This window comes from Alosa pseudoharengus, unplaced genomic scaffold (genome assembly GCF_046254945.1).
Source record: "Alosa pseudoharengus isolate Yale_2024_CS ecotype anadromous, Long Island Sound unplaced genomic scaffold, YU_APseudo_1.1 YU_APseudo_1.1_scf_17, whole genome shotgun sequence".
NCBI lineage: Eukaryota > Metazoa > Chordata > Actinopteri > Clupeiformes > Clupeidae > Alosa > Alosa pseudoharengus.
Genome location: NW_027468640.1, coordinates 34760935 through 34779017, shown reverse-complemented (window position 1 = coordinate 34779017; position 18083 = coordinate 34760935). Strand labels below are relative to the sequence as shown.

Here is an 18083-nt window from a genome sequence, read left to right as displayed (position 1 = left end):
ACAATTTGATGGGGGGTGGGAGAAGGGGGTGGGTTCATGTAGGTGGGCCCTTTGACCCCATAGTATGCCTTGACTGGGCCTCAGGTCAAAGAAGTTTGAGAAAGGCTGATGTAGACGACAAAGCAGCAAGGAGGCGTCGTGTGATCATTTAAACAAGTTTTATGACAAGGTCGATGAGGGTGGGAAAAATCGTACATTTCTGTGCAAACTTTGCCCGCACTTCAGTCACATTGTCTTTTAAGAAAATGCAGTCCATTTTTCGGTTCCAGCAGCCAACAACCTCAGAACTGACCCTTCAGGCCTCTCAGCAGGCGCTGGCCTTTAACCGCAGCCAGAAGAGAGTCAGCAGAAATTTGATTGCCTTTAAAAAATCTGACTTCTTAAAAAATCTTAAACTGGCTGCATTACGTGATTATTTCTGAGATTCTGATACGTTTTTAACCATGACCTATACACAGTTCTGGTTTGAAAATGTATCTCTTAAAATAATCACTTTATGCAGTCAGCTTAAGATGGCTTACTAGCAACTAACTAATTACCCTAGCAACAACCTAGAAACCACCCCTGTAATGTCAACCTAGCGACCACCATAGCAACCAGCATAGCAACCATGTTATTTATGCGTTTTAGCTTATTGGATGTTGCGTTAATGCAGACAACTTTTGATCCGTGTGCCCGATTTTCATAAATGAGGTACCGTTGGAATCCTTGGATGAGGCCGAGTTCCGTGCCACTGATCAAACCCACTCTTGCAGTTCCTCGGAACCGCAATTCTAGTTCTTACTGTACTCTACCGTTTTTAAATTGTCCTAAAATTGTTGCGAGAATTGCTTTAAAACTTAACTGTTACCATGTTGTTAGTCGCTTTGGTTAAAAATGCGTCAGCCAAATGTAATGTAATGTAATGTAATAATGGTGTAGGCATATCTGATTAAGACCCAAAGAGTGGTTGAAACGTACTTATTAAATTATACTGGGAGCAAAGAAGACTATCTTCACTTTTTTCCCTTTGCAACTGTCAAAGAAATCCCATAAACACAGGAAGGCCTAGGGTAGCCTACATCAGATGGCCTAAAGATTAGGCTCTTCTGCATAACATTAAGTGATTTGCATGCAGTAATTTGAACACTGACCTTGATCTAGCCTACTTTGGCTGTTTGAAGGTAATTTATTGCCAAAACATCACATAATATAAATGAGCTATAACAAACAATAAAGGACTTAATCACACAAACTACTATTTTACTGACTTCAAAAATAATAATTATGTAGGATGTTTAGAAGTTTGAAACCCAGAATTGACCAAAAGTGCACCAAATTCAACACAAATGACTCAATACACTTGGAGGAGGCCTGCGTCCTTTCTTTTCCAGATATTTTAGAATTTGGATATCGCTTCAGTATCGAGTATCGAAGTCATAATTTTGGTATTGTGACAACACTATGCCAGAGCCACTCTGTTTTCTAGATGTCGAGGATCGGAGGCTCTACCACCAACAAGTGATCCTGCTCAATGGCATATTAGAAGAGCACATTATCAAGCTCTAGTATGGAGGCAAACACACATACCAAATCCAGTGTTACTAGAAGTAAAATCTTCATCGTCTTTTTACTTGACGGTTGTTGCTGACGGTAGATGCAGTTCTGCATTAGGCTTATTCCCGCTATCTAAGTTCATATGTACTGTAGGATATATTCTGAGTTAAAGGTTATCTGTGCAATTTGTTATTGTGATGAAATGCATTAAACACCACATGAGTGACTCACTATGTTAGCAATAAAAATATGGTTGTGTTTTGATTAGAATTTCTGAGTTTATTACATGTTAACTGTAATCATGTTCCCATTAAATACGTTAATAAACTATAGTATGGCTTCTTTAATGCTCAAACATGTATTTAGAGAACACTTTTATTTGGTTTTAGTGATTGCTTTTGAAATCAACCCAATTTAGGGAAAATAAGCAAAAATAATCGCTATTTTATGTTAAAATGCTGATTATGCAGCTTAAAACTCAGAATTGAGCTTGGTAAACGAAATATTCAGAATCAGCACCCTCAAATTAGGAAAGAAGGGTGGTTTACCAACTTTTCCTCAAATTTGCCGTCAGAAGTTCTCTTCTGTGAAGCTCCTCTCCCTGCGAAGAACAGGCCTATGCACAAGGCTTCACAGATATGCATGTGTTTGCTTTGTTTGCTGAAAAATGTTGAAAAGTGAGAAGCAAATAGAGTGTGCACAACATGTATCATCTTGTACTTCAGACTGTTATTTATTGTGTGTATGCAGTTGTCAAGTGTTGATGTGGTCCAGGCTTACATTGACCGCATCCAGGAGGTTAACCCTCTACTCAATGCCATGGTCAAGGACAGGTAATCCCCATTCTTTGGTGTGTGGTATGTGTGTGTGTGTGTGTGTGTTGCAGCATGTATGGCAGTGGTAGGCTACAGGTTTATCACAACAACATAGCTTAACACCCACAGCACAGGTAGCCAACTTTATAAGCTATAAGTTACCCATGCCCAGGAACTGCCATTAGAGCATCTTTCTCTCTTTCAGTTCAATCAAACAAGCTTTATTGTCATGACTTTATTAAAGCAGTGAGTCCTCCACTAGCCCCTTTCAACTACTCTCTCCATATAGATATGTAACTGACCAAATGTGTTTAATTTTTATATGTGACTGGATTTTTAACCAGAGACACAGATAGGCAGACTCTCTCCCTCCCTTTCTCTTTCCTTCTTTCTCTCTCTCTCTCTCTCCCCCTCTCCCTCCCAGGTTCTCTGCTGCTCTGCAGGAGGCTGCTCAGGTAGACAGACTGATAGAGGAAGAGACTGAAGGAGGAGAGGAGGCCCTGGCTGAACGACTCCCTCTGCTCGGGGTCCCACTCTCCGTGAAGGAGTCTTTCGCCGTGCAAGGTACACACACACACACATTTAGATATGTTACACTGAGTCTCACTCTCAACTCACACACACTCACTCAAGCACATACACCATAACAACGTCACACTAACACATAGCACTAAGCACAATAGAGCTCAGTAAATCAATCACTGTCTTATCTTTTAGTGTACTGTACCCCTCCCTTCGTAGGAATGCCAAGAACAGGGCTAGTCACAGGCATGCATGTGTTCACTTAGTTTGCTGAAACATGTTGAAAAGCATGAGAAGTGTACTTTTGTGTAACTGTGTGCACAAGAGTATACCAGAGCCTTTAGTATCACATTAGTCACAGTTTACCTTGCAGTGTTGTGTACTCCCTCCACCCTTTCCCTCTTAGGAATGCCACACGCAGCTGGCCTGGTGTCCAGGGCAAAGGTGTTAGCCAGTGTTGATGCGCCAGTTGTGAGCTACCTGAAGCGGGCAGGGGCCATTCCTATGGGGGTCACCAACACCCCAGAGCTGTGTATGTGGATCGAGAGCCACAACCGCCTTTACGGACTCACCAGAAACCCCTACAGCCTGGACCGCACAGCTGGAGGAAGCTCAGGTGAGTGTGTGCACACACAGAAAACACACCAATATGCAGACCTCCACTCTGCTTGAATCAGAACAATTCAAGATTGTTGTAGCACAGAATGACAGTTCAGCTCGGTGTTCACTAAAGGTTAGCAGCATTATCAACACCACAGCGCAAATTAAGTTCAATAGGCTACTCATGCATGCAAATTTGTTTTTATCACAAAGTCAATCGCGGAGATAATATTTGTTAGACTGGCAATGTTATCAGCAGTTAGCCACATGCATGTAAGAGCCTTATGGGGTAAGGTAGGCCTAATGTTGGAACACAGCTGGGTCTTAACTCGCGATTACTACTCTCTGCAGCCGGGTCTGCCAGGGCATAAAAAAAAAAATTCTTGGGTTCCGGTTTCCGACCGACCCTGTCAATTTATGTGCGACCCAAATTTATTTTATGAGCTTGGGGAAGAAATAACACTAAATAGTCTAGGCTACATTAAATAAATCCACAAATAAAAGGCGAACTATAATTACATTAATTACCCCTTGCGTTATGTATAGGGATGAGCGTATTCTCTCTGTTACAAAGTAGCCTATGCACAGCTGTTCACGAAGACGATTGTTTTCGTCACTTACCAAGGCACTCGCAATTTTGTCCAAACACCGCAACTTTTTCGCAAATTTGACCAATCATCATAGTTTCACGGTGAAATGTCACCTACCGCAACAGTCCCTCGCGCAGAATATTGAGCCAGATGGCACACTTACTTCTGCATATGACACCAAAGACTGCCCTAAGTGTTCGTTCCTCTGCAGTTTTGATGACCATAAATAGAAGGCTAACGTTAACGATCTGCTTACTTGCATCTCTCAACCTGGTGTTGCTAGGCTATGAAAGTAAGTTAATTAAGGCCTACTTGGTTTACTGACATTTGAGTAGGCCATGCAACCCATTGGCAAACGTTTACCTGGATATGTCCTTTTAGCTTATGTCATGTTTATGTCAAGCTTATGTTTGCTAGCTTGTGGGCTTAGTTTGAGTAGTGCTACCAAAATCATAGAAATTAATAAAATTGCAAGACATTTACCTCTTCTATGATCCAAGAATGATTTCATTTGAGTTGTTTTTTTTTAACATTTATTTTAACTAATGACATAGAAGACATTCCCAATTGCATCCACATATGGTAATGCACTATGCAAAAAGTGATTTACACTCGTAGCCGAACACAGTGAGATGCAAGCCTTCCAATCCACTCAGAAATGTAATTAGGCTACTCTCACGTCCTTAAAGGGGCAGGCAGTCAATTAGACGTACAGCACCAATGTAATGACATTAAACAGAAGTGTAGTGAAATAGTTTAAATCAATATGAAATTACTAGATACTTACTTGGATATTAGTAATTATGCAGGCCACAGACTATGAATTATTAAAAAGATATGAACTTAATATGAATTACAAAATATATGAATGTATTGAAACATATGACATGATGCCATCTCTTTAGGTGACTGTCTTTTTTGGACAGTTCTACTATACTGCTTTGTGAATTACCTCAGTCAAAGCATTTTCACAAATAAAGTAGGCCTACTTTGATTTTCTGTAATCCTTACTGTTTACCTTTGATTATCCTTTTTAATAAGCATCAAGATTATCAGTGTGATTTTGGTCTTACTAACCTTAATTGCCCTAAATTTAAACTATTTTTGCAATTTTCACTTCCTCCCGCAATTTCTCCACAAGAAACAGCTAAAATCACCGCAACTTCCATCCAGGCATTTTAGGTCGCAACAGTCTCAAAAAACCTCGCGAAATCCTGGAGGGATTGATTTTCTACCTATCCCTTACTGCCACTGGAAAAAAAAAAAATTCCCTACGGACCCATGGCCTCAACTGACAACCAACAGGAACCAAACCTTTTTTTTTTTTATGCCCAGAACTGTTCTTGAGGCGTCGGGAGGGAGGATTACAAACGTACGTACTGCACAGCTATGGACCAGCTGGCTACCCTTACACTGGCTTAGGCAAAAAGGTGACAAGAGAGAGACAAGAAAGAAGAGAGAACACGGAGCAAGAAAGGGAGGAACAGCAGCATTACAGAGGGATGAGGGCGTTGGAGGAAAGGCAAGAGCGGGAAAGCAGGGCCAGGGAAGATAAGCTTCTGGATGTCTTGGAGGTTGTGCTAGGAAGCCAAAGATAAACAAAAATAATATTAGTTCTCGTTCATGTTTTCCAAGTTCAGGGGTTCTTGTTGTTTTTGGCTCATATCCCTGGTAGAATAATTAAAAACGTGTTCACTGTAATGTGCAGTATTAAGCCAATAAATGTATGAAAAGTTTGACTGGTTGCACTTGTTCCTGAAAGTAATTATCTGGTATAGGTTTAATTGATTGGTTGTAGTAGTGTTGTAATAACAAATATAACCGCAAGCGGTGATTAACGGGGTCCGAGCAAAATGAACATGAGGTAGCATAGCTTTTTAGTTTACATATGCTTTGATTGTTTGGGCCCAATTGTTCAAAAGAAACGTGATCGGATTTCAGTTATCGGATTTCAGTTACCGGATTTCGGCTATCGGATTGGATCAAATCTTGAAAATGGGTTTGATCCATAAAATTAGGATTACCCTGTGCTGTAACCTGTGTCTCAGCAATTCTTGGAAACTGATGAGCGTGAATGTTGATTGCCTGATGTCATTCAGGTGCTGTTGAATGACGTGAAACTTAAATGACCAATAGCATGTGCAGCTTGATCCTAAAGCTCTAGCGGGGATTCGAACTCTCAACCTAAGAAACACCAGTTCAAGGCATTACCCCACTGAGCCACTGACAATCCTACATATTGGGCAGTCACATTCACATGGTAAAAATGTGTGTTGGCAAACACACAACATTAAGAAAAGTCCAAGAATACATTTGACAATAGAATTAAGGGCTTTATAAAAAGAGTACAGATCTGAAAATGTGCACTGTTAATGGTATCCACCTAATGATGGTTGTATGGTTGTTATCCAAGAACAAAATTACTCATATAGACATATAGGTGATATAGGAAAAATGAGTGGTCGAACTTTATTGGCCTATATCTCTGAAATGGAACAACATATCCAAATTCTTTTGATAACTTTTGTAAGGCTTGCTGTAAACATTGTCTGTGAGAATTTTGGTGAAGATTTAATCATTTTTGAAGCCTGTGAAACTTTTTATGATGTTTGGCTTTTCTCTGAAATTGTGGCAACAGTAAAAAATTTTAGAGCATAAGACCAGGGTGAAAAAGATGCATCTGAATTTAGAGATTAATATGATGAAAGAATAAGAATAAGAGTAAGGAAAAATAAGTCTTTTTGACAATAGCGCCACCTTTGGGTGCAATACCCCATGGTTACGGTTTAGGCTGCAGTATGACTTTTACAGAATTTTGGCAAAAAATGAACGGTACAGAAACAATATTCACTATCAAGACTATCTTAATACACCCCCCCCCCTTCCCCGTTGTCCAAGTCAGCTACCTCCACAAATTGAATCCAATTCTGTGGGAAACACTGTATTCTCATACCTAGTGACAGCACTCGGCAACGTAAAACAACAGGGCTGCGGTTTGATTCACTCCGGATAATCCCTTTAAATAATAGTAATAAGGTGTTATGGTAGGGTTCTGGCATGTTATGCATATTTACAGAAATAATGTCTAATCAGTCACACATGTTGCACTTTCTATGGGCTTACCTCAAGTGCCTTTAGGAAGATTGATCTCAATTCCGAGTTTTCATCATCCCAAAGGCCCTCTCCACAACACATCTCCCTTTTGACAGGTGCCGGTTGAACCGGGCCTGCGCAGCATTCTGGACTGGTTCGCAAAATAGGACCATCACACAGATGGGGGCTGTAAGGCAGGGATAGCCTCCATCACCAACAATTTATCAGCCAGGTGGGAGGTACAGTTGGTGCACGTATACAGAGCTCCACCTGAGGACACGGACATCATGTACGGAAGGAAGGAAGATGTCTCTGTGGTCACATATGGCGAGTAAAACAACTTGTAGTAGTCCCTTTTGTAGGCAGCAGGAGGCTTCACCCTGATGTGGGTGCAGTCAATGCTGCCAGCCACTCGGTTCATAGCAGGACCACAAAGTTGAGCAAAGCCGCCACCAATGTCTTCCAGATCCTCACCAGACGGGAAACGTACAGCTTTTTTGAATACCTGGAGTATTCCCATGGCTAGGAAAAAAAACTGAATTACACCACAGCGTTTTATTACACGGCTCTTCACAATGCAAGTAGGTCATTATTTTTCCGACTAGAGGACGTCTGAAAAATGAATGACCGCTGTCAATGGCGACGGAGTTTGTGCTTCTAATTCAGGTCTTTCATATCACTCCGCAACTACTGGAACTTCATTCAAAAGTGAAAAGCAGACAGTCGATCAGCTGTGTTCTAAAGAATGTTTGATTCAAGTTCAGCGTGTGTTGTTGCGAACTATTTGTTTCCCAGCAAATGCCACGATGAACGGTAACAAATAGGCTATAGCCTAGGCTATGTAGGCTAAAGAGTCATATCGTGGGGAGTTTATTGTTTTGTTTTGGCAAGTAGCTGTGTAATAAGTGGGATAATGATTTCACAGCTTGTGTGTCCTCTTCTAACTTTTGTCTCAATTAATTTTATGAATTCTATTATATAATTGAATTGAGTCTGGATTAATGAGTTTAGGCTACTTTATTTATCCATCAAAAGATATTAAATGTGAAACATGATGCAGCGATTCAATTGATTGTTATGGGTATCTAATGCTTTTTTGAGATGCCCAGTCTACCCAAAGCTGGCTGTAATTTGATAAGTAAACAGAACAATCCTCCTGCCATGTACCAAAGTAACCTGACTCCGCCAGATGGATTTGCTCCGCATATCCATCTGGGAACTTTTCATTGAAGAACGTTTGGGAAGGGGCGGAAATACTGGTTAGCTGATTGGATAAACCATCTGTCTATCACTACCTTTGTTGGTTATCGACGGGCCAAATCAACCAATTAGATGAACAAAGTGTTCTTCTAATGCCTTCGTTTAACATACAGTTAGGTAACGTGACTAACGTTAAGATGTTTTAACTTACCATTTGTATGTGACATGAACCTAATCAACGACAATTCCCATCAAGTTTTCACGGTAGGCCCTACACTTCTGAAGAAAGTATATTCCTCCATTGTGAACTGGAATCAGCCGTGGAGGATGTCTGTGTCTTTCATTCCTCCCAGCTGCATGGCTGAGACTCATAGCTTCACAGCTTACCCAGGAATACTTTCTAATTTGAATAAAACTTGCGCGATAGCTATGCTCATCTCTGTGGATGCCGTCATGTTGTTCGTTGCGTCACACCTCAACCCGCCTCAAAGCCAACGCTGATTGGACGTTCGTTTGGTGAACTGCTCCAAATTCTCTTTAACGGAAAGTATCCAGACTGATCTGCGAGTGAAACCCTAAAGCTCGCGAGATCAGGATGGTCTCACGAGGCTAGTACCAAAGTGCCAAGAACGCTAGAATTGAAATATAATTAAGATTAAGCCTGCCGTAACGCATTACCAGCTTCACTCACTTCCCACTCTAAAAATAAACGGAGATACTAAGCTGGGCTATTGGCAATAACAGAAGTCTTTCTATTCCTACAAGTAGGTGGCGGTATGTGCATGATTCGTAAATCCTTAAAGTCTTAAAACCTTAAAAACCGTAAAAGAAGACAGAAGTAGTGGTTCAGTACGCTACGCGGCCGGTGACAGCTACTGATACACTGCGTATTGGCGGGGGGGGGGTATAGTGTGCAGTACACCTTTTTTCGGAGGTCGGGATTTTTAAAGTCGGGTCCTCCGAGCTTACAAATGGCATGAAGGCGCTATGATTCCAAATTTTCCAGGGTCAATATGGCGGCCATCTTGGATTTTCAAAATGGCGACCTTTAAATACTAATTTCTCAATCTCACATCTCCAGGATTACCTAGGATTGAATTTCCAGCAGTCAAATTGTCTTGTTGGGTGGCAAGAAACACAGTGGTACTAATGTCAAAAATATGTAGATGTTTGTTTTTATTTAAATTTATCCACAGCTGGTGAGTTTGTCCAGCAATCTTTTGAGTGCATACTTTGACCAACTGTTCACGAGAGAGAGAGAGAGAGAGAGATGAAATTCAGTTTCTAGAAAATGTCAAATCCATAAAGGAAAGGAGAGAGTACAAACTTAAAAGTTTCAGTTTCAGTGTTACGAAAAGTAGCCAATAAAAACCCAGAAATAGTCCTCTTATGCGATTCTAATGGAAAATTCCTTAACATGAATCACCTCTTCCCAACAAAAAGAGTGATAAAACTCTGGTGCCCAACAACAGGGAGTGCAATAGAGCTACTTGATGACAAAAGACTTAAAGATGTGTCGCATATCATAATTCACACAGGCACAAATGACCTTACGTCTGGGAAAAACAACATAGGACTGACCCTGACAAAAGTAGCAACCAAGGCAAATGCAACAGCACCACCAGCAAAGATGATCATCTCCTCCCTTCTCCCCAGGCTAGACAAATCACCACAAATAATCCAGAAAATCAATGAGGACTTCCAAATGCTGTGCACCCATATCCCACAAGTTCATCTTGTCAAACATCCTGATATACAGCTCAAACACATGTATGACCACATTTACCTGAATAAGGCTGGAGTAGTTTTACTAGCGAGAGCAATAAAAGACACGGCACTGGATCTAAAAGGAAAAAATCAGTCTGTGACAGTCCATCAGAAAAGCAGATGTGCTGAAACCTTACAACTCAGGACCTTTCCTACTTCCATCCACGACAATCAACAAAAATCTCTGACTCAGGACAGCAATGGAACTGTTGTAACAGCTCAGAGCCAGGACACCTATGCAGCTATGACCACAGCCTGGTCCAATGACAACTACACAACTACTGCTACAGGTCAGACCCAGTCCAGTTACACAGCTGTGATTACAACACAGAAACAGCCCAGCTATGCATCAGTAGCTGCAAAAGAAGTTACACCACTAAACCAACACAATGAAATCAGAGATATGCTAGCCCTAATCTGTTCAAAATTACTGCTCTGGGGCCGTATTCACAAAGAATTTTAAGGCTAAAAGTAGCTCCTAACTGGCAAATTTAGGAGCAACTCCTAAAAATAATGGGCGTGTCACTCCTAACTTTAGGACTCCTAATTTTTTTCACTAAAAGTAATTCACAAAGCATTTTAGACCTAAAAGTAGCACCTAAGTCTGGGACAGCTTAAAAGAAGTCGAGAGGACTCCTAACTCATTAAGACCTATTCACAAACCCTTTTTGTGGCATTTCACGTCGCAATGTTTTGAAATGCGTATGCAGCTACAGGAGCTTCCAATCGTGAGGGAACAATTTTGCATTGTAGGCAAAAAAGGGATGCAATAACGCCACCAACAACAACCAAAACTACTCATTGTCAACATGTAAATTAAATGTAACGTTTCATTGTGAATCAAATTAAAATGTTCACCTCTTTGCAAACGTGGGCATAGGCTATGGTGACAGGTTAATTTAATAATGTTGCAAAGATACTGCATCAATATCAATACTTCATTAGGCTAACTAGGCTATTTGTTTTGCCTTACTCTTTATTCATTTAGGCTAGGCCTTTTTATTCAGTTCAGTTTATTCATCATCTTCCGTCCTTTGCACTACCTGTGTAGCGCACGCATTCTCAGACCTGTCACTCATCATCGTAAGGGAGGTGCTTGGAATCATTCCCGCATTACAATCATCAGCCAATCAAGGTGGTCACTTCAGTCAAGCTTGTGCATGAGTAATGACGTCATCCATAGCAACGAAGGCTCACTCTGGTGGGATTATAGTATGGCACAAAGATGCCCTAACAGATCAAATACACCCTATCAAAAGGGGAAAATCTCACTTATGGCTGAAAGTGAACACCACCACTGACTGAACAAATCTCGCAAATAATTCCTGAATAGTCTAAAGTGTGTCGTCTCCACAGCAAGAACGTGTCCTAATAATTTCTATCTGCGACTAGTGAAATTATTTCACTAGCTATAATTTATTAATTTAGCAAAACTGTACAACACAATTAAAGTTTCTTTCAGTTTATCCATGTTTTTGAACGTGTAAATCGCATAGAATATGTAGGCCTATATCAATCGTAGGACTACACACTTGATCGCTATCACCAGAGCCCGTCTACAGATTAGACATTCTCTGGCTATCACATAGCTGAAACCACGCTACGGTTCTTACAGTAACTGACTCACGTTCACGTTGATCTCTATAACTGTTAATTTTTAGTAGCCTATATTCCAACCAATCCATAACCCTTTTTTGCTATTTGACTCATCATTTCACATACACAAATATAAATAATGACAGACAGCGAATTAGTAATTATTTAAAAATATAGGCTATATAACAAATTTAAAAAATCTATCTCCTGCCAGCAGGGGTTGCTGCAGCACCCTCAGCACCCCCCTTCCCGCACCCTTGTATATTTGGAAGAAACATACTTAACACAGAACTTCCCCTAACACGGGAAAGTTTTGACACAATAGTCAACAAAAGTGGAAGACATCTATTACAAATGTGCAAGAATCTTGGTCTATATATCATACTGTAAATGGTAGAACTAGGGCTGTAACGATACACCAACCTCACGATTCGGTTTGTATCACGATTTTTCTTTTTTTGGGGGGGCTAGACATTTTATTAAATAACATTTTAATATACCTTAGAACACCAGAGGATTACAATATGATATATCTATTCTTTTATATCCTGATATAAAAATATTTTTCTGAATGACTGATATTTATGACGGCACACTTTATGCAGATTAGCCTATAGCTTAGGCCTACTATTTTTCATTACAACTCTACCTCTTTAATTCAGCTGTCTGGTTGAAGCCTGGAAATATTGTAAACAAAGTAGCATAGTTGGCTAGCTTAGCCTATCATAGTCTACTGATTGGACTGTTCAGTTTCCCCATGTGTGTTTAAGTTTCAAGGTAATACTTGTTCTCCTTGGGACAGGCCCTTTTGGGAAACGCTGGTATTGAGATGATCAGTCAACTTCAATGCAAGAGTTTTAAACAAATATGTGCAGCATGCTAATGATGCTAAGCGTATAGTCGTCTTCTATGCATCCTTGCTTTCACGATTGTGAATGTTTTATTTAAGTCGTGCGTGTTCATTGAGCAGGAGAGGGAGGGAGCGCGAGAGAGAGCGGGGCAAGGAGAGGGGGTTTACTTCTATACTGTTTGGTAAAGTTGCACACAGTCTACAATGAAAGCAAGGAGAGGTTTGAAATTATTTATTTATTTGTTTTTGGACAACGTAGGCTACTGATAAGTAAAGCGGGAGTTGTGGGTTGCTTTTGCACTGCGTGAAACACTAGGAAGGGTGTGTCGCGATTCTGCCTTTTCACACCGCGACACAGTATTGTGGATATGAATGTCGCGATTTCGGTTTCGAATCGTATATCGTTACAGCCCTAGGTAGAACACATGGTGACTTCCTAGGAAGAAATACACATTGCTCACATCTAGGCAACAGTGTCATAGACTATGGTATAACAGATCTGCCACACAGAGAAATAAAAGCTTTCATGGTTATGCCACAGCTTCCTTTGTCCTTTTCTCTGTTCCTCATTCCATACAAATATAAATGGGAAATAGACAGTCATCTGAAATATGAAACTATATCAAATAGTATAAATATAGAAAACAAACAAGTTCTCAAGTGAAAGAGATTCTTAATGAGATTGCGCATAAGTCAGGTGTCATATTAAAAAGGAGGACACCAAGAAAAAGTAAGTGTTCAAAGGAAAAGTGGTTTGGAGTGCTTCCAAGCTAGATCCTATAAATCAGGATTTACGTTTTAAGTACTTAGATCAGTGGTCCCCAAACTTTTTCTTCCGAGGGCCAGCTCACTATGCCTGGCTCTAAGAGAGGGCCAGAGACTCGGTAGTATATTAGTAACCATAAATAGCTTAGTGCTGTGAACAACAGCAGTCTACCTTAGTTGAATATTCCATTAGATTTAATCATAGGCTACTGCAATGTAATACCATTGTTAGCTGTGTTTATATTGACATCATGCCATATCAGTGTAAAATGTAGCTCAAATGAAATAATACTAATAAAAAGACTTTAGCATTCCCAAAAGTATTAGGGAGTCCCAAAAGTGTATTTACACTGTGTCTTTGCATACACAGCTCAAGTTGTGAACAAGCAATATCCTACAAATAATTTGAAGTTCTCAAACTATGAGAGTTTTATGAAGTGCTGGCAAAAACATTTGATATGACCACTTTCACTCACCTGATGAGAACTTTGTGAATTGTGAATTTGTATGAACATTTGAACGAGTGAATAAAAATAGAAATAATTATCCCAGAAAGTCCCAGAAATATGACTTGAATAGAAGTTAGTTAGTTATTAACAATTAATTGATAAACTTTTAGAATACTCTGAGCACTGATGCAGTCAGCATAGGCCTCTTACATTGTTTGCAGGTAGGCCTACATTTCATTCTGTTTTTTAATGGCAAACGCGAAACAGCGCCAAAACAACCACCAGTGGACAAAAAGAGTATTACATGTGTACTGTTAAGACTCGCCATAGAGAATGAATGGGGGAAATTACGGAGGTCATAGTTTGACGATGTCGTACTCCCATGCGGGCCAGATGCTATATACCACGGACATGTTTTTGGGGCCACCCAAAATGAGGTGGCGGGCCGTATCCGCTAACTTAGATGCTCTAAAGCAATACAAGAATCTTCTGAAATCCAAAAAAACACAATTCATGACATCAAAGTTTGAACAGATTGAGGAGGCAATAGATTCCTCTTTTTGGAAGATATGGCACCAACTAGACAACTCAAAAAGAAAGGACCCCATAGCTATAACAAATGGTAACATTTGGAAACATCACTTTGAAGAGCTTCAATATATACTAGGGCTGTCAATCGATTAAAAAAATAATCTAATTAATTACATACTCTGTGATTAATTAATCTAAATTAATCGCATATATAATTTTTGCTGTGAAAGTATTTTAAATATTTAAATTCAAATGAATAATTGAATAATCAGCATTAGTGACATTAAAGTTCAAAAACTCTTTTATTATTAATTTCACTGTTCAAATAATGGCCATAATAATCTATGATATGACCTAATATGCTGAGGAAATAAATTCAAAAGTGTTTCGGGAAGAAGTTTTTTTGTTCACATACAAGGCATTTCAGGCCACAGATATAACCTAGGGTACACAATGAAAATAAATTAACACTCCCCTCAATGTCAACACTTATTTCTTTGCATTGATGTGCGACTATAGAGTTCATGAACTCCGGTGATATGCAAATTCCTTGCTGCAGACATTGCAGAGGACTTTATTTTCAACACTTTATTTTTTATCAAAACCATCAGGCTGTTTTTTAAAAGTAAATGTTCCAATCAATGATCCAGGCAGCACGTTTTCTTCTCTCTCCTTCATTTTACAGTCTAATTTTTACTGACTAGAACGGCTCAGGGTCAAAGGTCATACGGAATCGATTAATCTGCACTAATTTTTTTAATCAGTTATTTTTTCTCAAATTAATTAATCGAAATGAATCAGTTATTTTGACAGCCCTACTATAAACTTTAATTAAGGTGCACAAAAGGGACTAACGTTTCGATGCTTCATGCATCTTCCTCAGAGTCCTTGCATAGCATGGACAGGAGCGCCCATTATGTGAAAACAGAATCACAATCAGGTGTAGAAGGCGTGGCAGATCTTGGGCCTCCCTCCAAGGGCTGCACTCAATAAGTACGTTAGCCAAAAGAAAAATACAAGTAAAACTTTTTTACACATAAGCTTTACAATGAAACAATAACTAAATGAACCAACCCAAGAGAAACAAAAGAAAAGAAAAAGAAAGAGAAGACACTAATTGCTAGACATTTCATGGAGATGAGAAAAAAAACTCGCCAGTAATTTAAAAAAAACTACTTTTCAATCTATTTTATTTTTATTTATTTTTTTATTTTAAGAGAGTCGATGGCTAAAAGTCATATATTAACCTAGTATTACAGGAAACACGACAGGCTCAATTCTTCATTGAGACCAGAAGGCTCAGGTGTGCCCAGTGTGTAGATCCAATAGGCCTCCCTGCATAGAAGCTTCTTAATAACATTGGCGCCTCTAGTTGGTCTGGAGACTTTTTCAATGCCCCAGAATTTAAGTGATGCCGGGGAACCGTGATTGGCTTGCATGTAGTGTCTTGCAATAGCGTAGGTGGTGTTCTTAGTGCGTATAGCCGTTTTGTGCTCCACTATTCTCAGTTTTATATAATAATAGATGTTGTTAGCCAACCAAGATGGTATTCGATAAATAGAGGAGAGTGGGGAAATGTGAAGCTTAGGTGCTGTTGGCTTTCTGTCTTACTGACTATATAGTATGCAAATGTATAACGAAATCCCCAAATTATCCAATAATACAATTTTCCAGATCCAAAATGACTGCAGTAATGACTTCTGAAAAAATGTAATCAAGTATTTTTTTTATTTGTCATGTTAGGTTTCCAAATTATAGTTTTACTAATCCCCAAGAAAATTGAATGAACACATTTGTCTGGACTGCACTATAAATGAAAAAGTGAGACTGGAGGGAGAAAAGTAAAAAATATGGAACTCTATGGAAAAAATATGGACCTCTCAGTATTAAAAAAGCATGGTAATAGGGGTGTGCTATACACTGTATTTTGTCTACAGTACTCTACAGCAATATCTTAACAAGAGTTAACAAAGTGGTTGCTAGGATAATTGAGGCAATTACTATGATGGAGCGAGACAGAGAGGCTGCACAAGGCACGTAACTGAAGCATTCCATTCGCTGAGCATATGCTGCAACAATTAATTTCGACTACAATCAATGAAACTGACTATTCTCTCTCTCTCTCAGGAGGGGAGGGTAGTCTGCTGGGCGGAGGGGCCTCTGTGTTTGGAGTGGGCTCAGACATCGGCGGCAGCATCCGTCTGCCCTGCTACTTCAACGGCATCTTTGGCCACAAGGGCACCCCACGTGTGTATTTATATGTTCTTAATCGTTCTATAACATATGCTGTGTGCAAAATAGTCATGTATTAAAGAATACAGTGCAATAATGTATACTGTTGGAATGTAATCATTAGCCACAATCCAATTTTACATACTTCTGTATGTGGATATGAGGCACTGTGTTATACAGTACAGTAATTATAATGTAGGTAGGTATAATAGGTTTGTGCATGTGAAACAGAAGGGACTTTTGTTATGTCTTAATGCTATATATATTTGTGACGTATACAATTCTACAGCCATGATAAGTTGTGTGTGTGTGTGAATGTATGGAAGTGTGGCATTGTAACTCCAGGCATCAATATTCAATACAGTGTTTGAATATTGTGTGTGTGTGTTTTCCCACACAGACATTGTGAATAATGACGGCCAGCATCCCCTTTTCTCTGGTCGGCAGGAGGACTATGTGAGCACTGGACCCATGTGCCGCTACGCTGAAGACCTGCTGCCCATGCTGAAGATCATGGCAGGACCCAATGCTCACAAGTATACATACACACACACACAGGGCCGTGTTTGGGCATTGGGTAAAGGGGCTGCTGCCCCGGGCCCCGGCCACCAGGGGGCCCCGGCGCGGGACATTTAAAAAAGAAAAAAAAAATAATATGATCATATTTTGATATTTTTGATGCATTTCTCCACCACATAGTGAAGCCCACGTTGTCTTATCGTCACGTATCGTTGCCCGTATCAATGCATGCTATTACAGACCACAATGGCTTTGCATGAGACGATTAGGAAACATGAAAGCGGAGCTCGAAAAAAGAGAGAATGTTCTTAGTAAGGCGCGTCTGCAGGTGTACTAAGCACACAATGTTATAAGCTAATTCACTAACTCCAGACTCATCGTGGATATAACACGTTTAAAAAAAAAAAAAATTTAAGTATATTTTTTTGGGCTTTTTATGCCTTTAATTAGATAGGATAGTGGAGATTGACAGGAAGTTATTGGGAGAGAGAGTCAGGGTGGGATCCGGAAAGGACCACTGGGTGGGAATCGAACCCGGGTCGCCGGCGTACGGTGCAGGTGCCCCAGCCAGTCGCCACTGCTGGGGCCATAACACGTTTTTTTTAAACAAAAAAAACAGAAAGGATGGAGACAGCAAAGCTAGTTATTTCAAATGGGCAAGTCGCAAGAACAAGGTAGGCAAGATTGGTGTGCTTGTCAAAACGTTAGGCTATTACCACTGTTTAACGGCAGCCTTTGCTAGAACAAAACTAGTAAGAAAGTAAGTAAAATGTATTTATAAGGCACATAAAATACAGTGTACACTGACCAAAGTGCCGTACAAAGTGCAATGAAAAAGACCGTACATAACAGATAATGTGGCAGTACCAAACATAGATTTTGGCACCTATAGCACACTGTGCATTGCCACAAGCCTGTAAATATAGAGGCTTCAATGAATAAAGAAAATACTGGCCATTTAAGTACAGTAGGCTACCAAAAATAGTACATATAACACTTTGCACTAGTATTTTATTTT

At 39.8% G+C, this 18083-nt stretch overlaps 1 protein-coding gene across 1 annotated transcript in view; it reads left to right on the top strand.

Annotated features, from left to right (window-relative positions):
- LOC143127716 (fatty-acid amide hydrolase 2-A-like) overlaps positions 1 to 18083 on the top strand; it is a 76873-nt gene that overhangs the window by 34368 nt on the left and 24422 nt on the right. Inside the window, exons 2-6 of the mRNA XM_076289378.1 lie at positions 2287 to 2369; positions 2776 to 2915; positions 3280 to 3489; positions 16442 to 16561; positions 16947 to 17082. Coding sequence (XP_076145493.1) covers positions 2287 to 2369; positions 2776 to 2915; positions 3280 to 3489; positions 16442 to 16561; positions 16947 to 17082 — 689 coding nt within the window. The remainder of the gene's footprint in view (positions 1 to 2286; positions 2370 to 2775; positions 2916 to 3279; positions 3490 to 16441; positions 16562 to 16946; positions 17083 to 18083) is intronic.